This window comes from Podarcis vaucheri, assembly GCF_965113315.1.
Source record: "Podarcis vaucheri genome assembly, chromosome: 12".
Classification (NCBI taxonomy): domain Eukaryota; kingdom Metazoa; phylum Chordata; class Lepidosauria; order Squamata; family Lacertidae; genus Podarcis; species Podarcis vaucheri.
In genome coordinates this window covers 14176271-14203263 of record NC_138750.1, presented here as the reverse complement: position 1 = coordinate 14203263, position 26993 = coordinate 14176271, and the positions used below count along the sequence as shown (strand labels likewise).

The 26993-nt window shown below is 42.2% G+C and overlaps 2 protein-coding genes across 2 annotated transcripts in view; both read left to right on the top strand.

Moving 5' to 3' along the window:
• The window catches only part of LOC309515845 (transmembrane channel-like protein 2), a gene marked incomplete at its 5' end in the record, with an annotated part of 162722 nt that overhangs the window by 67269 nt on the left and 68460 nt on the right, over positions 1-26993 (top strand). The gene's annotated exons all lie outside the window — the stretch shown is intronic.
• On the top strand, positions 21473-26617 carry LOC309515629 (uncharacterized protein). The gene is made up of 3 exons (XM_082193603.1): positions 21473-21968; positions 22410-22457; positions 25796-26617. Exons 1-3 carry the CDS (start codon positions 21914-21916, stop codon positions 26119-26121), a joined length of 429 nt encoding a protein of 142 aa, XP_082049729.1. The 5' UTR covers positions 21473-21913; the 3' UTR covers positions 26122-26617.

Here is a 26993-nt window from a genome sequence, read left to right as displayed (position 1 = left end):
AAGACAGACATCCACTTGCTAGAATGTTGCCATAAATTTGATGCAGGAACTTTCATGTGGCTAATAAAAATTCTCTGCCTTGGAATATGATTGATATATTGTTTACAGAAGAATAGCTTCAGAGGAGAGCTTTATTTTTAACTTCGCCAATGAATAAAAGTCAAATGCAATAAAAGCAATGGCCCGATGGGCAAGCACGTACAAGGCAATATCATCTATGGCAACTCTCTTGCTTGGAGAGCCCATCAGTTTGCTCCTTCTTCCTCAGTGGAGGAGCAAGAAACAATTTTAACTTATTCATCCATCTTGTGCTACTGTAAAACCCCCACAATGATGGGTGGGAGAAATTAACTAGAAGTTGCTGGAGGTTGTTATAAAAAATAAATAAAGGCAGAGGGAGACAAAATGCCCATTTAGCTAACATGTTATTTATTTGTGGGCTTATTTAATTGATGACCCTGGGGTCGTAGCACATAGCTCGACAAAGATGGCGACCCGGTGTGCAGCAGCTGTGAAAAAGGCGAATTCCATGCTAGGGACAATTAGGAAAAAAGGTGAAAATAAAACTGCTGGTATCCTAATGCCATTACAGTGGTACCTCAGGTTAAGAACTTAATTTGTTCTGGAGGTCCGTTCTTAACCTGAAACTGTTCTTAACCTGAAGTACCACTTTAGCTAATGGGGCCTCCTGATACCGCCGCGCCGCCGGAGCTAGATTTCTGTTCTCATCCTGAAGCAAAGTTCTTAACCCGAGGTACTATTTCTGGGTTAGCAGAGTCTGTAACCTGAAGCGTATGTAACCTGAAGCATCTGTAACCCGAGGTACCGCTGTATACAAATCTATGGTGTGGCCATATTTGAACTACTATGTACAGCTCTTGTCATCTAAACTCAAAAAGGATATTGTAGAGTTGGAAAACCCAAGCAATCAAGGGAGTGCCTTGTGAGGAAAGATGGCAGTATTGGGGAGTTTTTATTTTAAGGGGGGACGACGACAAGTAAGAAGTGGCATGATAAAAGTTTATAAAATAATACATGGCACGGAGAGAGTGGAAATAGAAAAACTTTTGTCCCTCTCTCACAGCAGCAGAATTCACGGATATGCCAAGAAGCTTAATGATGAAAATTCAGGACAGATAAAAGAAAGTACATCTTCACACAGTTAAACTATGGAACTCCCTGCCACAAGAGGCAGTGATGGCCACCAATCTGGATGGCTTTAAAAGAGACTAAGACAAATTCATGGAGGATAAGGCTAACACTGCCTGTTAGCTATGGTGGCTATGCTCTGCCTTCATGGTCAGAGGCAGTAATGTTGCTGAATATCTGTTGTTGTTGTTGTTGTTGTTGTTGTTGTTGTAGAAGAAGAAGAAGAAGAAGAAGAAGAAGAAGAAGAAGAAGAAGAAGAAGAGTAGTAGTTTGGATTTGATATCCCGCTTTACCCTAAGGAGTCTCAAAGCGGCTAACATTCTCCTTTCCCTTCCTCCCCCACAACAAACACTCTGTGAGGTGAGTGGGGCTGAGAGACTTCAAAGAAGTGTGACTAGCCCAAGGTCACCCAGCAGCTGCATGTGGAGGAGCAGGGAAGCGAACCCGGTTCACCAGATTACGAGTATCGCTCTTAACCACTACACCACGCTGGCTCTCCAGCATGTTGAAAACTAGCTCTCCAGCATGTTGGAAATCGCAGGAGGGGAGTGTGCTGTCATGCTCAGGTCCCGCTTACGAGTTTCCTGCAGGTGTCTGGATGTGAAAATAGGGTGCTGAATAAATTTACGGCCTGTAATGCTTTGAAAGAGAATATGATGAAAATGATGTATAGATGGTATATTACAGCAGTAAAATTAGCTCAAATGTATAAGACAAATAATAAATGTTGGAAATGTAAAGAAAAAGAAGGAACATTTTATCATATGTGGTGGGAATGTCAGAAGGTAAAGAACTTCTGGGAAATGATATATAATGAGATGAAAAAGATGTTGAAATATACATTCTTTTAAAAAAAACAGTAGTATTTTTACTTGGTATTCTAGGCCAAGACATTAATAGGCAGGATGTTAAATGGTTCTTATATGCAACAACAGCGGCAAGAGTACTATTAGCCCAGAAATGGAAGCAAGAAGAAATTCTGATGAAAGAAGAACGGCAGATGAAATTAATGGACTATGCAGAATTGGACAAAATGACAGGAAGGATTCAAAACCTGCGGAACCAGAGATTTACAGAAGATTGGAAGAAGTATATGAATTATTTGAAGAGCAACTGTAATCAACAAATTACGCTAGTAGGACTACAAGAAGTTTTGTAAGGAGAAATATACAAAGTGTTACAAAGTAGAAAAAGATAGAGATATTGGTTATGAGTTTGAAATGTAATAGGGAAGAGAAGAAATGCATACAGAGATTAGATTGGAAAATTTACAGACAGGACTGATGGAAGTCCAAAAAAAATTGAATAAGATGTAAAAGTATGTTTAATTACTGTTGAAAATGGTATGTTAAAAAACACACACACACACACACATATATATATATATATAACTTTAGACATTTCTATACCACAGCTGATTTCTATACTACTCTTCAGCCAATGGATGAAGTTAAAAACAATGTTGTTGCTTGTTAACATGCTCTTATGTCACCCACATAATTGCAGGCAAGTCCTTAAAAATGGATTCGATTCCAGCACTTCTACTATGGCCGTTTGAGGCCCTGGAAGGCCACACTGTCACTTGCATCTTTGGATTGGGATGGGAGAAGTGGAGACGGGTTGCTTTGGGCATTGTATTCCAATAGGAATTCTCCCTCTGCTTCCCAAATGCCTCCCATTATTTCCCTCCACACCTTGTGCTGCCCATTTATTTCACTAGTCCATCTTTTTAAATACACAGCCTACCCTTTCCCTATCGCTAACACACATAATTCACTCTCTATGGCCGCCAGCTACCCTCCCTTCTTGTGGTATGGACCTGTCTGGGGTCTGCTTTCCTGAAGAACATCAACGCACAGTCTCAAAGATTATGTGCATTTCTCCTTTGCTTCCTGCGTCTGAAAGCTGTCGATTTTTTAAATCAAAATTGGCAACAGTACAACTGGAAGGTGGGGGAGGAGGAAAAGTTAAAAACGGGAATGGTTATCTGCTCTCGGAATATGAAGTATGTTATGTGAAAAAGTAATTGGACTTGCTGCCACCTAATGGCCTTGACTCAGCAGTGCTGATGCATGCAGGGACTTGCCAGTCGATGCTCTAAACTCATAGCGGAGAATCCCTTTGCGCCCTCAAGACCTCTCCTTTCCAAGAATGTCTTTCCGCAAGGGCCAACATTGATGCCGAAATCCAGCATCGCCTGAGCTCTGCGAGTGAGGCTTTCTCCCAATTGAAGTGCAGTGTGTTTGAGGACCGGGACATTCGCAGGGAAACCAAAATGCTTGTTTACAAAGCTATTGTACTACCAACCTTACTGTATACTTGTGAAACATGGGCCACTTACAAACACCATCTCCAACTCCTTGAAAGATTCCATCAACAGTGTCTCCGAAAAATTTTACACATCACTTGGGAAGACAGGCAAACTAATACCAGTGTACTGGAAGAAGCAAAGATCACCAGTGCTGAAGCAATGATTCTTCAACATCAACTTCGTTGGACTGGTCATGTTGTGCGGATGCCTGATGATCGTCTTCTGAAGCAACTACTCTATTCCAAACTTAAAAATGGAAAGCATAATGCTGGTGGTCAACAAAAGAGGTTTAAAGACTCTCTGGAGGCAAATCTTTAAAAATGTAGTATAAACGCCAACAACTGGAAAACACTTGCCTGCAAGCACTCCAATTGGAGAACAGCCTTTACCAAAGGTGTCATGGGCTTTGAAGACACTCGAACTCAGGACGCAAGGGAGAAACATGCTAAGAGGAAGGCATGCTTGGCAAATCCACACCGTGATCAACTCCCACCCGGAAACCAATGTGGAAGGATCCAGAATTGGCCTCCACAGTCACTTACGGACTCATTGTTAAAACCATGTTTATGGAAGGCAATCTTACTCAGCTACAAGTGATCGACAAAGAAGAGAAGCAGAAGAAGCAGCTCTTTGGATAAGGCAACTGTTAGAATCACAGCTGTTGTAAATGCATGAATTGGCCACTTTGCTTCTGTGTGAGGCCTCGGCATAATTTTCTGGATAAGCAGTTTTTATATATTTACCCTGGCTTGATGAATGAAAATACTTCCATTTTGGACTACAGTGCTTGCAGTTATAACCTTCTTGGTTGCTTTTACGTGCACAGGGGCATGCAATAGAACAGGGCTCACAGCAACAGTGGCGTAGCGTGGGGGGTGCAGGGGGGCCGGCCACACCGGGCGCAACATCTGGGGGTTAGGGTTAGGGGGCGCAAATCCACGGGTTAGGGGGCGCAAATCCACTGGTTAGGGGGCGCAAATTACTTGCCTTGCCCTGGGTGCTGACAACCCACGCTACGCCACTGCACAGCAATGATGTTAACTTTGGGGGGGGGGGAATCAAAATCCAGAAAGAAAGAAAAATTGAGTCATTAAGGGATTAATAGCTGCCACCCATGCATGTTCTCTTTTTGCTGAAGAAGTACAAAATGAGTTCCAGTCCTGGAGATCTCATCCTGTATTTTTTGGAGGTTTCTAAAATATTTAATTTTATTTTGTATAAATGTGCTATATTGGTTGTGAAGTTGCAGTTTTGTTCATACAGTGAGTGAGCATAACCAAGTTGCCAGTCCCTGTGTGCAGGTCAAGTACAAATCAGAGTTTGTGAATTTGGACTAAACAACAAACTTTTGTGTGCCACAAATCAGGAAATGATGAGGAATTGTGGTGCACAAGAGAAGAAGTCTGTGCCTGTGAGTCTTTCAAGGTTTATTTGCAAAATATTAAAAAGATGGCTTGCCAATACATCTAAACCACCACACACATTTATCAAGATGATGGGGTAACATAAAAGCAAATTTCTTTGGTAACAGAGAGAGATGAAATATATGTCAATAGAATAAAAGAACTATCCTTATTTTTTTAAATTATTCCCCCCACCCCAGTGCTGTTATTGGGCCTCTAAATGGGCAACAGATAAATTCACTTGCATAGACCTGGTGCTCTTATGCAAGAGTCCAAATTTGAAGTGGAGGGGCAATCCATATGCATAAAAATCAATGAAAGGTTTTATTTACCATTTGACTTCAACAGGATGTAGCTCATTCATCAGAATGACTATGAATGGGAAATGATTACACGGAATAATTCTAAGTATTCTCTAAAGTTTCCTTAGCACAGCTGCTTGCTGCTGCTGCTGTTTCTCAGATGATTGCAGGAACTCTAAATTATATCCTTACAATTGTCCGTAATGAGCCTGTTGCCCTGGTTCATGATAAATACAGAACAGGTTTTTGGGCTGCCTCTTAATGTAAAACTATGAATCAGTAGATAGTCGTTGCCATATCAGTTCCAAAGCGTAGGAGATGCAAAGCAGTTGGAAATGTATATCACATTCATTGACCCAAGGATATGCCAGCTTTCAAGTTTCACCAACATCCTCACCAAGCAGTATTGCCTTATATTGGAATTAATTTGAAATATCAATCAAGATGGAAGGCAGATCGGTGAGGCTTCCAACCTCAGACAGGCTTCCAACTTCTAACTATGAACTATTTCTATATGATCCTTACTCAGCCTCCAAATCAACATCTGCATTTATAACGAACTCCAAACACGGAGCCCGAAGGAAATTGCGTCATCTTATTCTTTGTAATCATAACCCAGAAACTAGCAGGTACTATTATCTGCATTTGCTGAGAGCAGTGGAGAGGACACTTGCAAGTAGCAGGGATATTGTATGTATACACACACACACACACACATCTATATATATATCTATATATATATATATATATAGATAGATAGATAGATAGATAGATATAGATAGATATAGATAGATATAGATATATATATAGATATATCTATATATCTATAGATAGATAGATAGATAGATAGATAGATAGATAGATATATTAAAATGGTGCTATTTCCTGATGTCTGGAAGATGCTTTATTCCTTATTTACTCCCTTGCTACACTGAGCTAAGCCAAGGTCCCCTTTACCTGACTCAGAGCTTGTAATATCCTGAAAGAGGACTTGGCTGGCTGGCTGGAACCCTGAACAGGACCATTCCTTTTGGAGAATGAGGATGCACTGCAACACTGGTTTTTTCCCCCAAGTTCTACATTTCAAGGTACTATTTTTTGTTGGGTAGAAATGCAAAATTTCCCTGGTGCTGTTTGTTCAGATACGTCGTTTAATACATTTTTAAGAAGGCAGTTTCTAATGTCAGGGTAAAGATAAAAATAGGCCAAAGCTGCGGTCTACAAAAGGGATAAACAGGGACTGTGAAGCCGATAAGCAATTCCTTTCGGCATTCCATTGTGTATAAGCAAATGCCTATTTTTGCACATGAAATACTGAAAGTCCCCTCCTAGTACAGCTTGGCAGAGTATCAAATTTGATTTCTTTGTCTGATGATTGACTGGAATCTGATTGCTAACATGTCATTTTGTTTTTCGTCTGCGGCAAAAAGCCTTTTCCTCTTGGTTTCCTTTTTCAGTCTGCATCTTTCAATTCAGTGTCACCCCCATTTCCACAAGTTCTGAATGGGTGCAAGGAAGGCTGTGATTACTGGGGGTAGGGTTCACTTTTATTTATGCATTGGAGTCTGTACTCCTCCAAACACAAAATCTGGTCAGACTGGTGACGCAAAGATGCCCTTTGGTTAACCCAAGTCTTCTCCTGTCTCTCGAATAACCTGATATTAGATGGTGACAAAGCAGTCCTTATTGATGGGCACAGGTATCTGCTCCAAGCTTTGGGGATTTATATTACTCCTCATCTGCCTAAGTGGAGGCTGGATCATGGCCATGGATTTTAAATGTAATGCAGATTTTGATATGCAAAACTCATGCCTCCTGATATAGATACAAAAACGGGCTATAGGTTCATGGGTAGCCTCATTACGGAATCTTCCTTTTGATGAGAATGCACTATGGCGTCTTTTATCTTTTTGATATTTTTCCAGCATATCATTTTCAACATTGTAAAACATACTGTTATATCTTATACAATTTTTTTTTACTTCCATCAGTCACACCTGAATTTTTTTTACTTAATTTACATTTCTTACCTCACTATTACTTTTAAATATCATAACTAATGTGTCTCTTCTTTATCTCCTTTGCAATATTTCATATATTCCTCCTTACAAAACTTCTTGTAGTCCTACTAGTGTAATTTGTTGATTACAATTGTTCTTCAAATAGTTCGCATATTTATTCCAATCTTCTGTGAATCTCTGGTACCGCAGGTTTCAAATCCTTCGTATCATCTTATCCAATTCTGCGTCTTTATCTTTTTGTTCACACACACACACACACACACACACACACACACACACACACAAAATGTATGATTTTGGAAGCAAGCAGACTCCTAAAGAAAACAGCATAACCACTAATCATCATTAGATTGCTGGGGCAACTGTGTCAGGTGGATGGGGTACAAATTATTATTATTATTATTATTATTATTATTATTATTATTATTATTATTATTATTATTATTATTTTCCCCTAATGCTTCATTCAATTAAGCCAAGCCCAACCAGACTTCCCTATCTGGAGAATAGAGAGCCAGTGTGGTGTAGTGGTTAAGAGCGGTAGACTCGTAATCTGGGGAACCGGGTTCGCTTCCCCGCTCCTCCACATGCAGCTGCTGGGTGACCTTGGGCCAGTCACACTTCTCTGAAGTCTCTCAGCCCCACTCACCTCACAGAGTGTTTGTTGTGGGGGAGGAAGGGAAAGGCTTTGAGACTCCTTCGGGTAGTGAGAAAGCGGGATATCAAATCCAACCCTTCTATCTCCTCCTCTTTCTTCTAGACTCCGTCTGCAGTCAAACTTCAAGTGCCATTTTTCTGCCCCGCCCAGTAGCTGAAGACTGAGAAAAGATTTCCAGTCAATAAAAAAATAAAGCCCCTTTGTTAAGCCCCTGATCACCCATCCGTTGCCAGATGGTATGCAATTATAACAATTAGTCAAAATTAAATACATATATATGCCTCCTAAATACATATATATGCCTCCTACTGAATGCATTTAGAAAACAGAGAATGTTTCCTTATTCAGGGACAATAATCTATCTTTATATTTGTTTGTTTCTCCATATACAATACATAGTGATCTAATAACTTTTTTTTTTACTAGATCTTTGAGAGTGGAATCCTTGATTATTTCATCAGTTCTTTTGTCACTCTCCACAGGAACCTGTGGGTAATTTGCTTAGTAAATTCTTCTCTACCCAGGAGGCCTAATAAATCTTCCTCTGTATATGATTTTGAAGTTTCCACACAAAAAGTGTTAATCCCAAGGTATTATTAATAACATTGTAGTGTTCTGATTATATATATATATGAAGAAGGAGTGAAGGGCAATGAGAACATTTTAAGATAATTCTGGGTTTTGTATGTGGAGAACAGGGGAGGATTTTGATAATCCAGTCACATCGGCGACACTCTGCAGGCCATGCAAAAAGTCATACTGCTTATATCACAACATCTCCACAGGCATTTCTGGCTCATATATTCACAGAATGAAAAGTCTTCTTTAAAAAAAAAAAAACCAAACGGGAGTATGCTTTACTTGGTAAGAAATGCTTTCTCATCCTGTCATTTCATACATATTTGATTGGCTGGTAAAAAGAATGCAACATTTCCCTCAGTGAATTGGATTAACTACAGAGGGGAAGAATAATAGAATCATAGAATCATAGAGTTGGAATAGACCACAAGGGCCATCGAGTCCAACCCCCTGCCAAGCAGGAAACACCATCAGAGCACTCCTGGCATATGGTTGTCAAGCCTCTGCTTAAAGACCTCCAAAGGAGGAGACTCCACCACACTCCTTGGCAGCAAATTCCACTGTCGAACAGCTCTTACTGTCAGGAAGTTCTTCCTAATGTTTAGGTGGAATCTTCTTTCTTGTAGTTTGGATCCATTGCTCCGTGTCCGCTTCTCTGGAGCAGCAGAAAACAACCTTTCTCCCTCCTCTATGTGACATCCTTTTATATATTTGAACATGGCTATCATATCACCCCTTAACCTCCTCTTCTCCAGGCTAAACATGCCCAGCTCCCTTAGCCGTTCCTCATAAGGCATCATTTCCAGGCCTTTGACCATTTTGGTTGCCCTCCTCTGGACACGTTCCAGTTTGCCAGTGTCCTTCTTGAACTGTGGTGCCCCAGAACTGGACACAGTACTCCAGGTGAGGTCTGACCAGAGCAGAATACAGTGGCACTATTACTTCCCTTGATCTAGATGCTATACTCCTATTGATGCAGCCCAGAATTGCATTGGCTTTTTTAGCTGCCGCATCACACTGTTGGCTCATGTCAAGTTTGTGGTCAACCAAGACTCCTAGATCCTTTTCACATGTACTGCTCTCAAGCCAGGTGTCACCCATCTTGTATTTGTGCCTCTCATTTTTTTTGCCCAAGTGCAATACTTTACATTTCTCCCTGTTAAAATTCATCTTGTTTGTTTTGGCCCAGTTCTCTAATCTGTCAAGGTCTTTTTGAAGTGTGATCCTGTCCTCTGGGGTGTTAGCCACCCCTCCCAGTTTGGTGTCATCTGCAAATTTGATCAGGATGCCCTTGAGTCCATCATCCAAGTCGTTGATAAAGATGTTGAATAAGACCGGGCCCAAGACAGAACCCTGTGGCACCCCACTAGTCACTCTTCTCCAGGATGAAGAGGAACCATTGATGAGCACCCTTTGGGTTCGGTCAGTCAGCCAGTTACAAATCCACTGAGTGGTAGCATAGTCAAGACCGCATTTTACCAGCTTCTTTACAAGAATATCATGGGGCACCTTGTCAAATGCCTTGCTGAAATCAAGGTAGGCTACATCCACTGCGTTCCCTTCATCTACCAGGCTTGTAATTCTGTCAAAAAACGAGATCAGGTTAGTCTGACATGACTTATTTTTCAGAAATCCATGCTGACTATTGGTGATCACAGCATTCCTTTCTAGGTGCTCACAGACTGTTTGCTTAATGATCTGCTCCAGAATCTTCCCTGGTATTGATGTCAGACTGACTGGGCGATAATTATTTGGATCTTCTCTTTTCCCCTTTTTGAAAATAGGGACAACATTTGCCCTCCTCCAGTCTGCCGGGACTTCGCCTGTTCTCCAGGAATTCTCAAAGATGACTGCCAGTGGTTCTGAGATCACATCTGCCAGTTCTTTTAATACTCTTGGATGCAGTTCATCTGGCCCTGGAGACTTGAATACATCTAAACTAGCCAAGTATTCTTGTACTATCTCCTTAGTTATTCTGGGCTGTGTTTCCTCTGCTGAATCATTTGCTCCAAATTCTTCAGGTCGGGCATTGTTTTCTTTATCGGAGAAGACTGAGGCAAAGAAGGCATTGAGGAGTTCAGCCCTTTCTGTGTCCCCTGTTTGCATTTCACCATCTTCTCCTCTGAGTGACCCCACTGTTTCTTTGTTCTTCCTTTTGCTACGGACATACCCATAAAAGCCTTTTTTGTTGCTTTTAACCTCTCTAGCAAGCCTGAGTTCATTCTGTGCTTTAGCTTTTCTGACTTTGTGTCTACATGTGCTGGCTATTTGTTTGAATTCCTCTTTGGTGGTTCCCCCCTTTTCCATTTTTTGTACACATCCTTTTTTAATCTTTTTTAATGATATTTATTAACAGTTTTAGAATTACAGAAAAAAAACAAAAAAGAAAAGGAAAGAAAGAAAACAAAATAAAAACAAACCACAATCAAACAATACAAATTGATAAAAATCAAAATCAAAAAATAACACAACACAATCAAAAGACAAAAATAAGCCACAAACATTTAAAAACAAATCCAATATTCTCAAATCCTTAACTGTCATTACCTTCTTTCTTTGACCTCCTCACTCCTCCCTTTTTTTGTATCCTAGTTGTTAATTGTCACAGCAAATCCTTTCCATTTTTCATAATATTCTGTCATTACATTACCTTAGTCTATTTTAACCTTATCTTACTATAAAAGACCCTAAAACTTGAAACTTAGATCTTATTTATACCAATTTCTCATAACCATAATATTCTTACATAATTCTTTTAACATTTTTGCTAAAGCCAAATGATTTCGTTCCAACATTTTTCTAACATTCATCAATTTTATAAAGCAATCCTAATAAAAAAAAAATTCTTCCAATCTTCATCCGCCGTCTCTTCCTCCTGGTCCCGGGTTTTGTCAGTCTTTTCTATCCCATCAATCTAGCGCATTAACCTGGTAATCTTATGTCCGAGGCCCTTAAGTCTCTTCCATGTCCCTTCCGCGGCTCTTCTTCATATTTATACCTGTACTTTACTTTATCTCCTGCTCCTTTCATTCGTGGGAACTCCAACTTGACAGTGTTTTTGACCCTTCTCGACAAATCAGTCCCTTTTCCATATTCCACACTAAACTCCATGTGGTATTTAAAAGCATGTTTCAGAGTCCCTCCAAAATTAAGAGCCCCCACAACCCCAAACATCTCACGGCCCATTGCCAGACTTGAAAAGTCCAAACATCCCTGCATAGGGGAGTCTATCCAATCCCCCATTTCCAAACCAAACCAAACTTTATCTTTCCAAATCTGGCTTTTTCCAAGTTCATTTGTCAGAACCAAAAACTCATATTCCTGCTGGGCCACAGCTCCCTCCATCTCTGGTGCCTGAGGTTCAGCAAGATCCTCTTCCCTCATCTGATCTGTCAGAGCACACTCCTGATTTGATTCCTGGGTGGGCTCTATATAGTTTCCCACTACCTGTCCAAAATTTCTAATTGCAACAGTCATCAAGTCCGTCTTCTCATGTAGCTGTTCCAGTAGGGCACTTGTTTTGCAGAAAACACTCACCAGAGTTTCTGGATACATTGTTCTGCAAGGTCAGAAGTCTATTCCCATGATTGTAATCTGTTGCAGCTGCAGAGCTCCCCGATTCAGATTTAGTAACAGTTTCACAGGCTCCCTCTAGGGGAAGAACTTCTATTTGTTCTTTTCTTTTAAAGGCAGATCTAACAACAAAGTTTCCTTTTTCAGATATTTTGTCAATATTTGTTACTTTAAAATGCAAAGGAGAACAATGGAATTACTATGTTTCTCTTCTTTTAACTATCTGTCAAAGACGTTTGTCTCTGGTCAATGAGCTTCCCAAAGAACGTCAGTCCTGACACCCCGCTCCCAGGATCAAGACAGTGGAAAATTACTTTGCTTTGCACTCTCTTCTGCAGGTTTAAACAGTCCAGAAAAATCCCCCCTCTTCTCCTGCTTCCGAGGGGGGTTCAACAGTTTTAAATGATGAGAGTTAATCCTTTACAGGCGATTTTCTGAACTCTAGTTTGCCATGTTTTTGCTTTAATCTATCTACAAGAAACGGAAGGCTGACTTCCTGTTTAGACCTTCCCGTTTCAGTGCCAAATTGAGATGAATTTCTTAGTCCAATTTTCCTTTCTGCTCGCAAATCATTATTTGAAGTCCAATTGTCCGAAATTAAAGTACTCACGGGTAGTTGTTTTAAAAGCCAAATTGTCCCAGGAAAAAGGCAGCGCTCTCCAGCAACGGCTGTGCAGCTTCGCTCCATGGAAGAAGCAGTTGACTCTCAGCACCGCGCCACTTCCCTCTCTTCGCTCCGGAGCCCGTAAATGGGTTCCTTTACGGGTTGGGGGGCGCTAAAGGTGCCCGCCGAGTCCCATGGTCACAGGCTTCATCCGCCTGTGATTTTTAAAAGGGTCCCTGCTTCGCCGTAGCGGGAAAGACCCGTTTTCCGTGGAGCTGGTCCCTCCGAATCAGAGGGAATCCGCCATTACGGATGGCGCCACCCCGGAAGTCTCCCTTTTTTAATCTTAACTCAGTTAAAAGTTCTTTAGATAGCCACCCTGGCTTCTTTAGGCACCTTCCATGTTTCCGTCTCATTGGTATTGCCTGAAGTTGTGCTTTTACTATCTCCCTCTTAACAAACTCCCAGCCATCATGAACTCCCTTTCCTTTTAGTATTACTGTCCATGGGATCTCACCCAGCACTTCCCTAAGTTTTATGAAGTCGGCTTTCTTAAAGTCAAGAAATTGAGTCCTAGTATGCTTGGCTGCTCCTTTCCATTGTATAGTAAACTTCAGAAGAGCATGATCACTCGCGCCTAATGATCCTTCCACTTCTACCCCACTAACCAGGTCATCAACATTGGTTAGGACCACATCTAAAATGGCTGTTCCTCTTGTTGCTTCTCCCACTTTCTGGACAATGAAGAGATTCTGATGCTTCTCTCAATGAGATTAGCAATAAGAGCACTCAGTTGGGCTGGCCAGTTTGAGAACTGCGTAACTCAATAAAGCAATACATAAATGGCAGAGGGAGAATGAAATACAAGAACAGAAACAGTCCCAGGCGTAAGTGCTTTGGAGGAAATGAACCCTGGGTAGAACTCCATGACAAAACATTTCAACCAGTCTCATTGCAACTTTTCATAATATCAGAGTTATTTTTGTTTATCGAGATTCAACTTAATTACAGATTTAGGGTTTAATTTGTGTCTACCTCTTGAGTCATATGGGACAAAGGTGGCACTGTGGGTTAAACCACAGAACCTAGGGCTTGCTGATCATAAGGTCGGCAGTTCGAATCCCCGCAACAGGGTGAGCTCCCGTTGCTCGGTCCCTGCTCCTGCCAACCGAGCAGTTCGAAAGCACGTCAAAGTGCAAGTAAATAATAGGTACCGCTCCGGCGGGAAGGTAAATGGTGTTTCTGTGCACTGCTCTGGTTCGCCAGAAGTGGCTTAGTCATGCTGGCCACATGACCCGGAAGCTTTACACCAGCTCCCTCGGCCAGTAAAGAGAGATGAGCGCCGCAACCCCAGAGTCGGCCATGACTGGACCTAATGGTCAGGGGTCCCTTTACCTTTACCTTTACCTTTACCTTTACCTTTACCTTGAGTCACATATCCAAGAATTGACTTCTATATACAATAGGCAATTTCCCCCTTCTAATGAAGGGATGTGGCTCAGTAATACAGCACATGCTTTGCCAGAAAGTGGTCCCCAGTAAGCATCTCTAGCATTCCCAGTTGGAAAGACCAGGTGGCAAGTGATGTGAGAGCTCTTTACTTGAAATTTTGAGGAGCCATTGCAAGTCAAAGCAGGCAATACTGGGCTTCTACATATATATATATATATATATATATATATATATATATATATATATATATATATATATGCTTTCGTAGATTTTCACGGGTACAGGAATGCAGGTTTTGGTGTCTTCGGGTGTCTTCCCGTGTAAGAGTCGGGGTGTCTGTGCGACGTTTCGACGAGGTCTCACTCGTCATCTTCAGGCTGGTGCTTTCGGCTTCTTGTTACTGGAACTGTTCCAGTAACAAGAAGCCGAAAGCACCAGCCTGAAGATGACGAGTGAGACCTCGTCGAAACGTCGCACAGACACCCCGACTCTTACACGGGAAGACACCCGAAGACACCAAAACCTGCATATATATATATATATATATATATATATATATATTTGTGTCTGAGCAAAGATGCTAACTCTGGAGTGGCTAAGAGAAATTGACTAGTGCAGCTTACCTGTGATTAATGTGTAGAGTGGATTAATGTGTAGCTTTCGGCTTCTTGTTACTGGCTCTGTTCCAGTAACAAGAAGCCGAAAGCACCAGCCTGAAGATGACGAGTGAGACCTCGTCGAAACGTCGCACAGACACCCCAACTCTTACACGGGAAGACACCCGAAGACACCAAAACCTGCATATATATATATATATATATATATATATATATATATATATATATTTGTGTCTGAGCAAAGATGCTAACTCTGGAGTGGCTAAGAGAAATTGACTAGTGCAGCTTACCTGTGATTAATGTGTAGAGTGGATAGTAAAACTACTGGGTAAAATTACATGACCTTGGACTTAAGCATCACAAAAACATGATCCACCCACAGAATTCAGAAACTAGCTAAGCATTGTATTATGGTCAGGACGGCAATATATAACATATTTTTAGACCTCACAGTATTTGTAGCAGTTATTGGAAGAAAAAAACTCTTGTGGGACCCTAAGTTGTGAGGTTTTTCTTTATTTGTTAAGTGAGGTTATATTACACACAAAAAAAAAAAGAAAAGAAAAAAGGAATGGGCATTACTACAGATCCATACTTGTGCTTGGAGAAATGAGAGAATACTAGTCTCAGTTTCCGTGTAAAAAAATAAAATTCTCTCTCTCCTTAAGATAGGGAATGGATGCTTGAAGGCACATACTGAATATATGCCCAGGAAGTGACATCTGTCTCAGTCTGTGATCAAAATTCCCAGCTCTTGAAGTTTCTATTTATATTGGGAGAAAAATAAGACAGCTTGCCTAACTCTTCCCTTCAAACACATAATCCAGAATTTTTAAACCTGTTAACTGTAAATTCTGAGACTATAAACAACTGAAAAGTCCCCATCTATTTTCTTCTTTCTCCTCCCCTCCCCCCAGATTCTAACTTCACTTCCATTATGGATTCCCGCATCACTTATGCTAATTCATAAAATGGGTCCACACTGTGAAAAGGGCAGTGGAGTCAAAGAGTTGGCCATACTTTTAAGGTTACATGGGTCTGGTGTGGATGGTTGAACAGGGGGGGACTGTCTACACACGGGCTTCCAGTGAGCTGAACCCCTGACTGTACAGGGCCCCAATTCATGGAGACATCTATGTATGCAGACTTTTCTAGACATCAACGCTCAACATGTGGATGTTCGAAACTGAGGCAGGTGAGCTCTGCCAGCAGCTTTCAATGCATGAATAGGGCTTAACTGATTCTCCCAGCGGCTCAAAACACTTTTCCCCCTAGGCTGTCCCGCTGTCAATCACCTAAAGAGCCCCACCAACTTTCTAACACACCCAGTAGGTGTCCTGATAGGAGAATAACACATTGCTCTGCAAGAAGAGGGAACAAATCCAGGATTATCATTGCAGAACACAGGGCTCTTTGCAAGCAGGTCTTTGCTATGGAAATTTGCCATCACAAGAGGGAGCTCTTAATTGCTTTCTTAGTGAAGGTTACAGATAGGTAGCTGTGTTGGTCTGCCATAGTCAAAATAAAAAAATTCCTTCCAGTAGCACCTTAAATTGCAACTCATTACCAAACTCAAAACCATGGAGAGACCTGGTCTGAACAAAGACATTGGATTCTTATCTCATTATACATGACTAAGCCATTTCTCACCTTCTCACCCCTTGCCTTTTCCTGTAAGACCTATTGCAGTCGTTAAGAGTCGTCAACAGGATCATCTCAGCTATCTGCCAATCTCCCATTCCCACCACCCTTCTGAGTAATACCCCTCCCCACTTTCTCACTATATAGAAGGATCTGGCAACTTCTGTTTCAGTGTATCTGAAGAAGTGTGCATGCACACGAAAGCTCATACCAAGAACTAACTTAGTTGGTCTTTAAGGTGCTACTGGAAGGAATTTTTTAATTTTTTCTTAGTGAAGCCATTCTATTCAGTGCCTGAATCACAGAATCATAGAAGTGGAGAGCTGGAATGGACCACAAGGACCATCTTCCAGTGTTTCTCAACCTTGGGTCCCCAGATGTTGTTGGACTACAACTCCCATCACCCCTGAGCTCTGGCCTTGCTAGCTAGGGATGATGGGAGTTGTAGTTCAACAACATCTGGGGACCCAAGGTTGAGAAAGGCTGATCTAGTCCAATCCCCTGCAATGCAGGGATTTTTTTGCCCAGTGTGGGTGGTTTAGATCATATGGAAAGTTTTCTAAGGGGCCCAAAAATTCTGGGAACTGTAGTTTAAAGCTGTTGAGTGTTGCTAGGGGACACCCCCCAAAATTCACTTTACAGAAGTGGGCATATGTTCAGGGTATGCCTTCAAGCTTTCCTTCCCTATGTTAAGGAGGGGAAATGTTTTGTTTTTTACATCGAAACTGATACTCTAATGTTCTCTCATGTCTCCAGCTGAACATAAGTATGAATCTATAACAATGGTAGAGCCATATTCTGTCTTTCTAGAAAAAAGACACACGCCCAAATGGCTTTGTATTTAAGTCAGAAAAAGCTACCTATGAAGATACATGCTATATATCTTTTCTCCAACCTTTCTCCGATGAAAATAGGGACATCCTATTCCATCATCATAGGGACGCGGGTGGCGCTGTGGGTAAAACCTCAGCGCCTAGGACTTGCCGATCGCATGGTCGGCGGTTCAAATCCCCGCAGCGGGGTGAGCTCCCGTCGTTCGGTCCCAGCTCCTGCCCACCTAGCAGTTTGAAAGCACCCCTAAGTGCAAGTAGATAAATAGGGACCGCTTTATAGCGGGAAGGTAAACGGCGTTTCCGTGTGCTGCGCTGGTGCCGGCTCGCCAGAGCAGCTTCGTCACGCTAGCCACGTGACCCGGAAGTGTCTGCGGACAGCTCTGGCCCCCGGCCTCTTAAGCGAGATGGGCGCGCATCCCTAGAGTCGGACACGACTGGCCCGTACGGGCAGGGGTACCTTTACCTTTACCTTATTCCATCATCATAATATTTTTATTATTTATACACTGGTTATCTGACTGGGTTGCCCCAGCCACTCAGTGGCTTCCAACATATATAAAAGCATAATAAAACATCAAACATTAAAAAAAAAGCTTCCCTACACAGGGCTGCTTTCAGCTGTCTTCTAAAGGTTGTATAGTTACTTATTTCCTTGACTTAGGTGTGGCAAAACTCCGTACCCTCCAGCATGACTCCAACCCTCTGATGAAAATAGGGATGTCCTTAGGGAAAGCGGGACATTCAGGGATCAACTCAGAAACCGGGACGGCTTCTTTAAATCCAGGACTGTCCCTGGAAAATAGGGGCACTTGGAGGGACTGCTAGTAAACATGTGGTTTGGACCTTAATGACATTTTTTTCCCCAATCAAGAGAAAATTCAATTTAACACATTTATATGGGAGTTCCAAGCACTTATATTAAAGCCGTTAGGTAGCTTATAAAAATGATTAGGTAAATTAATGGCCTCTAGGTCTGTCGCTGGCTATAGTCCATGATAGTATCTCCAGGTGCCTGTGTGCTCCAAAATGCATCCGGTTGGCCATAACTGCAAAAAGAATATTGAACCAGATGGATCAAGTCTGATCAGATGGAGCAGCACTTTTTATCTTAAGCTCTCAAAACAAGTCTCAGAATGGAGACACCACTGACAGCAGCATCACACTTGTTTATAGGCCTCAGTCTGTGTGCATGAACATAGCCAGAATCTAATAAATTTGTCCCATGGTTCTCATGAGACAAATTTAGGAATTGTTCTCTATGTGCGAGGCTTCGTGGGAGCTATACAGAAGGTGGCTGAGGCAAGGCTGAAAGAGGAGAAATAATATGGAGGAACTTTGGGAACAGGAAAAATGCCTTTACCACAACTAGCCCTTTGTCCACGCACATACGTATGACAGCAGGGCTTCCAAGATAGGGAATGAGTTTGTGGGGCCGCCTTCATCTACGGCACTTTGGTTTTAAAACAAATTAAGCACATACAGATGGCGGTGCACTGGAAAATTTGACTGGTTTCAAACTAGTCTTCGTTTTCTTCCTAGCAAAGTATTTAATTGATCACTCAATTTAAAGATTTATGTACAGTCAGGCAACGCTTCCAGGATGATCAATCAAAGCAAGGGGTGTGTGGGTGTGGGTGTGGGTGGGTAGGGGTGTGTGGGGGTGTGTGGGTGTGTGTGTGTGTGTGTGTGTGTGTGTGTGTGTAATATTTATTGAAAAGGTAGTAATGGTGGTGCCACAAAGGTGCCTCTAGGGAGGAAATTCAAAAATGAGGTGCCACCACTGAGAAGGCTCTCTGTCTCAATTTATCTCAGGGACCTAGAGGACAACCTCCCACTCTAACCTCTGGTACATAGCTCTTAAGCCTTGTAGGGCTTTCAAGGCAAACGCCTGCACTTCAGACTGCGTACTTGGAACATATAACTACCACCAACAACTGAAAGTCTAATGAGCAAAAGGGAAAAAAAGGAGCTGCATATTTCTGTGAATATGCAGGAATCAAGTATTAGCACTGGGAAACCTGCTCAGCTAGGGATTATTTATAGACAAGCTGAATGTTGAATAAACGTAACCCAAGGATTAATTAGCTAAAGCCTTATGTTAACCAAAAACGAAGAAAGAAAGGCAACACTATCTGGTTAAATATTAAGGAGTCTGTTGTGTGTGCTTTCAGGATCCAGTTGCAGTTTCTCTGCTAACACAACGTAAAGGGGAGGGGGTACAAAGTTGTCAGAAAACCCTTATGTCTGAAATTTATTAAAAATCATAAGGTAACTTGGAAAGTGCTGGTGTCCACTCAAAAAGAGAGGTGGTTTCTTGCCACCCTCCGATCCGCCCACTATGTAATCCAGTCCAGTCATCCCCAATGCCTTGCTACAGCCCTGCAAATTGTTCATGCTCTGCGCACTAGTCTGACATTTACATAAGTAATTGTTTAGGTTCGCAGTTGCACATTACTAATTTATATCTTGCACAGAGCAAGCTCTGGAGGCAAAAAAAGCAATCTGTTAAGTTATCAGCCCATAACTCTGAGGAAGAAAGAAAAGCAGCAAGACATTTTATCCTCCTAGGAAAACTAATCCCATATGCTGAGTGGAAAAAACAGAAGATGTAAATGCTCGCCGCTTAACAAACGGGTGAGTAAAATTATGAGCCACACTGAAGGCATAAATCTGTACCAACTATCTGTGGAAGGTTTCGGGCAGGGTCTCCTTCTGAGCAGGGGAATAAACGGGGAACCGTTTCACAAAGCCACGTTCAGCTTTGGGCGGTGTGTGAGGCAATAAAAACGAAGGTGAGAGACCTTATGGACTCCTGTGGGTTAGGAGATCAATCTTCTAGGTCTCCTTTGACAAACAACCACTAGTCCTCACTACTGCAGACATGGCCTCTTCTCTGTCATGTGGGTCTGCATAGACCCCAAGGTCTGTACTTGATGAGGGGAGAGGGAGAAAAAATTGTTCATTGAATTCTAATTAAGCAATCCCTAGCATGTATGTCCCATCTTCTAATGCAGATTCTCTGTCTTGCCTTATTTTTTGCTTCAGTGGCCCCTGGCTAAATCATACCCCTTTCTTTCTCCTGCTCTCACGCACCATCATGTCTTCTATCTTGCCTGGACAGATTCTACAGAATATTTACATTTCCATCTATCTGTGCCATGGAGGAAGGACTACCATACAAAGGGTGCATCATTTAAAGCATGGGTAGGCAAACTAAGGCCCGGGGGCCGGATCTGGCCCAATCGCCTTTTAAATCTGGCCTGCAGATGGTCCAGGAATCAGCGTGTTTTTACATGAGTAGAATGTGTGCTTTTATTTAAAATGCATCTCTGGGTTATTTGTGGGACATAGGAATTCATTCATTTTTTTAATTTTTTTCAAAATACAGTCCGGCTCCCCACAAGGTCTGAGGGATAGTGGACCGGCCCCCTGCTGAAAAAGTTTGCCGACTCCTGATTTAAAGGATATAAGAAGATTCCTGCCTGCTCCATCAGTTCAAAAATCCATCTGCCACACAGCAATATGTTTCCAATAGAGGCCAGCCAGTTGCTTCCAGGAGGCCGCACAAGGATGGTGTAACAGAGGGTGGTCCAACCCACAGCCTTTGGGCCACACGAGGCCTGTTTTTTAGCAGTCCTCAGCAACAACGTAAACTATTAGAAAAAATGTATGATCATCTTTGGGTACCTTGAGTACGGTATCAGAAGCAATAGCTTTCAGTGCCAACAGATGGCACTGAAACATGGCATGACTACCAGGGATGCCAACTTCAATAACATATGGGGGGAGCAGGTAAGCCCCACCCCACATAATTGATCCCAAGATGTGGTGCACGCACACCATTTGAATGGCAATGCCCATCAACTTGGGGGCAGCCCCCTCAAATATTTTATTGAAGGAGCCAAAGGGACATCAGCAACTAGGAGTTGGCTCCTATGATGGCTACATATACGTACGACATCACTTGAGTCTTCACCTGCTTTCATATTTTGTAATTAATTATATATATTCAATTAAAAATATTGTGTATATTCAATATTAACTATATTACAAAAAAATTGTGATACAGAAATTTAATTCAATGCGTGGGCCAAGGGTTCTGTGTTGAAGTACTCTTGTGGCCCACTAAATTCTTCTTTTAATTTGAATGCCAACCAGATCACCCCAAATCTGTTCATTTGCTCCCAATTTTCCAACAGATTCTGCTCCGGAACAATTCCATTATGCTCATTTAATACCCTCCATATGCTCCGTTTCTTCATAATTCACCCAGGAATATTGGAAACCCTTAGATAAAAAGATCTGGGGCCTGTGAGTCATGGGCCCGGCCCCTCCAGGAACACCTCAAGTTTCGCAAAGGGTTTGGCAGACATTTCTGCCATGAATGAGAGCCTCAAGCCATCACAGTGCTGTGTACACTAGAATTTGCATTGCTCTCCAAAGACATTGCAGAGCATTCTCCAAAGGGCTTTCCTTCATGTTTAAGTAATGTTGTGCAATGTAATGCCAACAGGTGCTTTCCGTGTCGAAAAGAGATCAGAGCTGAAAGTGGCTGGATAGGATTGGTACCGCGAATCTCCTCTCAGCCGGCAGTCTGTAAGCTGAAGCGGCTGTGTAGCAGAAGAGCAATGTCTGGGAGAACTAGTAGTGGCAAGTTGACTTGACGGCAGTGCTTTGTGAACAGCAGTAGGTAGTCAAAGAAGGCAGCCTAGCACGCAACTGCATATATATAACTGGTGGCCATAATATCCTCGAGCAAGAGAGAAAAAGATGCCGAAGAAGAAGAAGAAGGAGAAATGTGAATTAGAGGTCATTATGGAAGATGGTTTGTATGGAATCACCTGTATTTGGTCACCATTTCTTGGACCTTGTGGGAAATAACTTGGCTTTAAATTCATACCCAATGCTCAATGAATATGTATTTGAGATTCCTTTGCAAGAAAAAGGAAAATCAGTAATTTGCACACTGTTAAAAATAGAATTGTATATGGTTTTAAACTTGATTTGATTTGAACTGATTTTATAATGAAATGATTTTAGAATGTTATATTATTTTACTGTTGTTAGCCGCTCTGAGCCTGGCTTCGGCTGGGGAGGGCGGGGTATAAATAAAATATTATTATTATTATTATTATTATTATTATTATTATTATTATTATTATTTTCTCTAGCCCAAAGTTAGGAGATGTTTTCCCCACCCCCTTTTATCTACTGTTTGGCTGAAGTACTAACAATAAACGTGATCATTCCGTTTGTTGTTTTGCAGTCGGGATGGAGATAGATGGCCAACTGGAGAGCGACTCAGAAAGTGAAGGTAAATGATAGATTAATAGCAGCTGCCTTTAATGGTGTTAAAGAATTTATTTTCCCAAGAATTACATGCAGTGTGTATAAACTGATGCATACAGGCAGTGACATAAGCAACTGTTCAGTGATTGCCAGCCGTCGGGTGTATGTGTGTGTGTGCTTGCCTTAAAATGGGTGGCTAATCCTTTTCAGGCTGACGGTTTGGGCCAAAAGAGAGACCAAAAGGAACTGGCGGTGGCGGTGGGGTGCGTCCAAAAATGCTCTGGTTTCTCTTCAGATCATATAAATCTTTCGCCTTCCATGAAAATGTTTTGGCGTCACACAATTGCAGCTGGGAACTCATGGGGTGGTCAGTATAAACATATTTATATTATTAGGGGGGAAATAAGAATTGTAAAATACAGACAAATCTGGGGGTTCCTTAGGAGCCCACAAAACATTTTTTTGGCATCATGGCATGATAATGGAAGACCCATAAAGTTTTTTTGTTTTTTGTCTAAATGGAAATGGTTTTTAAACTAAAAACTGGGGTGGAAGGCTCTTGGAAGGCTACAAAACCACACAGCCTTTTGACATTATGGCTTAACAATGCAGGGCCATAGGCGTAATCAAAGTGACAAACTGGAGGAGCAGAAAAATAAAATTGCAGATCCAGATGCAGCCCATGGGCTAAAAGGTAAAGGTAAAGGGACCCCTGACCATTAGGTCCAGTCGTGACCGACTCTTGGGTTGTGGCGCTCATCTTGCTTTATTGGCCGAGGGAGCCGGCGTACAGCTTCCCAGTCGTGTGGCCAGCATGACTAAGCCGCTTCTGGCGAACCAGAGCAGCGCACGGAAACGCCGTTTACCTTTCCGCCGGAGCGATTCCTATTTATCTACTTGCACTTTGATGTGCTTTCGAACTACTAGGTTGGCAGGAGCAGGGACCAAACAATGGGAGCTCACCCCGTCACAGGGATTTGAACCGCCGACCTTCTGATCGGCAAGTCCTAGGCTCTGTGGTTTAACCCACAGTGCCACCCGCATTCCTTTAGCCCATGGGCTAAAAGGTAAAGGTAAAGGTACCCCTGCCCGAACGGGCCAGTCTTGACAGACTGTGGGGTTTGTGCGCCCATCTCACATTTATTGGCCGGGGGCCAGCGCTGTCCGGGGACACTTCCGGGTCACGTGGCCAGCGTGACATCGCTGCTCTGGCGAGCCAGAGCCGCACACGGAACGCCGTTTACCTTCCCGCTGGTAAGCGGTACCTATTTATCTACTTGCACCCGGGGGTGCTTTCGAACTGCTAGGTGGGCAGGCGCTGGGACCGAACAGCGGGAGCGCACCCCGCCGCGGGGATTCGAACCGCCGACCTTTCGATCGGCAAGCCCTAGGCGTTGAGGCTTTAGCCCACAGCGCCACCCGCGTCCCACAGCCCATGGGCTACCTCTGCCTTAATACACAGTCTCTGGTTCTTATCGAGAAGTACTTTTGCCTATTAGATCAGTGGGATTCTATTCTATGGGCTGAGTCAAACGTTCTTAGTGTAAATGACAATGTCAGTGGTTTGGAAGGGGTACAGCAGATCATCTACAGTGGAACCTCTACTTATGGACGTAATCAGTTCTGGAGGTCCATCCGTAAGTTAATCCGGATCGCTAGTAGAAGCACCGTTGTGTGCAGGCACATTCGGCGGCAGCATGCTTCTGAGCATGTGCAGACAACGGCAGCCGCTTCTGCGTGTGCACAAACAGCAGAAGCCGCTTATGCACGTGCACGAATCGCAGCAAACCCGGCATTTACTTTCGGGTTTGCCGCGGTCACAACTTGGATTGGGCCCAAGTAGAGGCGGCCGTAAGTAGAGGGTCTACTGTACTTCATCCCAAAAGAAGAATCAAGGTGTGCTGGACTTGAAGCAACCTATCAGACGCATCCCCACCCGTTCACCTGAGAGCAAGGAAATTCCATCACCACTCAAAGGCAGCTGATTCCAATGAACTCCACTTACAGTTAGGGAGTTCTTCGTAATGCTGCATCAAAACTTTTGTGCTGTGGCACTGGTGAACTACTAAATCCATACTGGAGGGCTAAGCATGGAAGTGGAGCTGCAATGGAGTACTAAATTCACAAATTTATAGTTTTGGCAAGACTTACGGCAGTGATAAGAGTATAAACAGACCAAAAAGTGATAGAGTGGGATTGTGTAAAGGAGTATATGGAAAAATATGGATGTGAGGGCGATCTGGCTGAGACATCTGTCACCCCATTGATCGCCAGGGTTGATTCAGCTGATCTGGCTGGCTAGATTCCCTTCCTCCCTCACCGCTCCATGTGCGTCCCTCCCGAAGCTCCATGCTCGGTGGAAGAGGACGACCCTCCCAGATAGAAGGAGTGTACCGTTCTTCGGTCAAGGGTATACGATATGAATATTGTTCTGGTATAAATATACAGTGGTGCCTCGCAAGATGATAAGAATCCGTTCTGTCATTCTCTTCGTCTAGCGGTTTCTTCGTCTTGCGAAGCAAGCCCATTGAAGGATTAGCGGATTAGCGCTATTAGCGGCTTTTAGCGGCTTATCTGCTGATCGGATCAGCTGATAAGCGGCTTAGCGGCTTAGAAAAGGGAGGGAGGGGGGAAAACCAGCAGGAACTCGCAAGACATTGTTGTCTTGTGAAGCAAGCCCATAGGAAATTCGTTTTGCGAAGCACCTCCAAAACGGAAAACTCTTTCGTCTAGCGAGTTTTCCGTCTTGCGAGGCATTCGTCTTGCGGGGCACCACTGTATTTATATGCAATGAATGAAGTTTGCAGGGTAAAGATAAGGAGGAATTGGTTATAAGAGGTATAAAGGTAAACTAATATTAATAACACAACAATCAAACTTAAAATGAGAGAAGGAAGTCATATACGGGTGGAGGGAAGTCAAGATTATATGTAACTTTGTTTGGACTTTTATATTATGGATTGATATTTTTCCTTTTTCATTTGTGGCTGTTTTTTTGTTTGTTTGTTTTGTTTATGTTGTCTATTCTATTTGTTTTCAGTTATTCTAATTAGCAATTTAAAAAAAAATCCACAAATTTCCTATAAGGGACTCACCCATGGTATTGCCTACTATGTGAATGTCTTAAAAGTCTCCCCTAACATACTTGAAATAATAGTATTATTAACCTTTAGGGCACTTGACTGACTGTTAGGATAGATACACAAGTTTGTTATAGTGGTGTGATACAAAAACCAGGCTGATCCAGAGACCACGACAGTCATTGAGGATGTATATTCATGCATCTGATTACTTGTCTGTACTAGTAGGCTATTCCGTATTAACTGATGGGAGTTTTATTGAAAACAAGCATTTCTCCCTTAGATACAGATGAGGAAGAGGATGAAACGATAGTCAGAAGGAGGAATACAAAGGAAACTGCTAAGGCAACAAAAAAAGAAAATGAGAGGGATGCTGATGATGAAAGTGATGAGGATGATGGAGAGAGTTCCAGGAGGAAGAAAACAAATAAAAAGAAAAATCAGAAAGCGGGGGATGATGTTGATGGAGATGAAGAAAGTGAAATGGAGGAAACAGCAAAAGGCAAGAATAAGGGAGGAAAAACTGTTTCCAGCAAAGAGCAAAAAGATGCTGCAAACAAGAAAACAAAAGGAAAGAAGAAGAAAAAGAAAAATGCAGATGAGAGGTAAAGACCACAAAATGTGCTTAAGGACTTTGATATTTGGGCCTTGGGTACAGAAAACTATTTACAAAACGTCTATGCTTTTCTATCAGTTCTGAGTGGCACACAAACATTTAAATCACTGCTTTTCTTAGCAAGATAAACATCTGTGGAGTCCATTGCTTTCCCAGCACCACTTTGGTGTACTCCACGAAGATAAATTGAGATTTAATGATGTGTGCCTTTCAGGAGTAATGCAAATACAGTGGTGCCTTGGTTCTCAAACTTAATCTGTTCTGGAATTCCATTCCAAAACCAAAGCATTTCAAAACGAAGGCGTGCTTTTCCATAGAAAGTAATGCAAAATGGATTAATCCGTTCCAGACTTTTAAAAACAACCCCTAAAACAGCAATTTAACATGAATTTTACTATCTAACGAGACCACTGGTCCATAAAATGAAAGCAATAATCAATGTACTATACTATATAATAAATAAGACAGTATTGTAGATGATTAATTTTTTTTAAAAAAAATTCTTACCTGCACTGATGATAGTCATTGCTTGGATGGGGGGGCTTTTATCCATTTCCGCAGTCACTCACTCACTCAATCAATCAATCAATCAATCAGTAGCTAAACTGGGTTCCACACAATCACAAAAACAAATTAACCAGAAAAGCCTCAAAAACTAAAACACAAAATAAATAGCAAAAACAAAAGTGCCAAACTTAATCCGTTCCGGAAATCTGTTTGACTTCTGAAATGTTCCAAAACCAAGGCCCGGCTTCTGATTGGCACTGGGGCCCCTGAAACGATAGCCGACAACTGCATTGGGTGGTGTCCTTTAGCTCTCTATATTGGACAAACAGGCCAAATCCTACGTCAAAGGATAAATGGA

Coding starts and splice junctions, on each gene's coding strand:
- LOC309515629 (XM_082193603.1), top strand. CDS start 21,914: ATGCCGAAGAAGAAGAAGAAGGAGAAATGTGAATTAGAGGTCATTATG. Junction 21,969..22,409: donor AGAGGTCATTATGGAAGATG/GTTTGTATGGAA, acceptor GTTGTTTTGCAG/TCGGGATGGAGATAGATGGC. Junction 22,458..25,795: donor GAGCGACTCAGAAAGTGAAG/GTAAATGATAGA, acceptor TTTCTCCCTTAG/ATACAGATGAGGAAGAGGAT.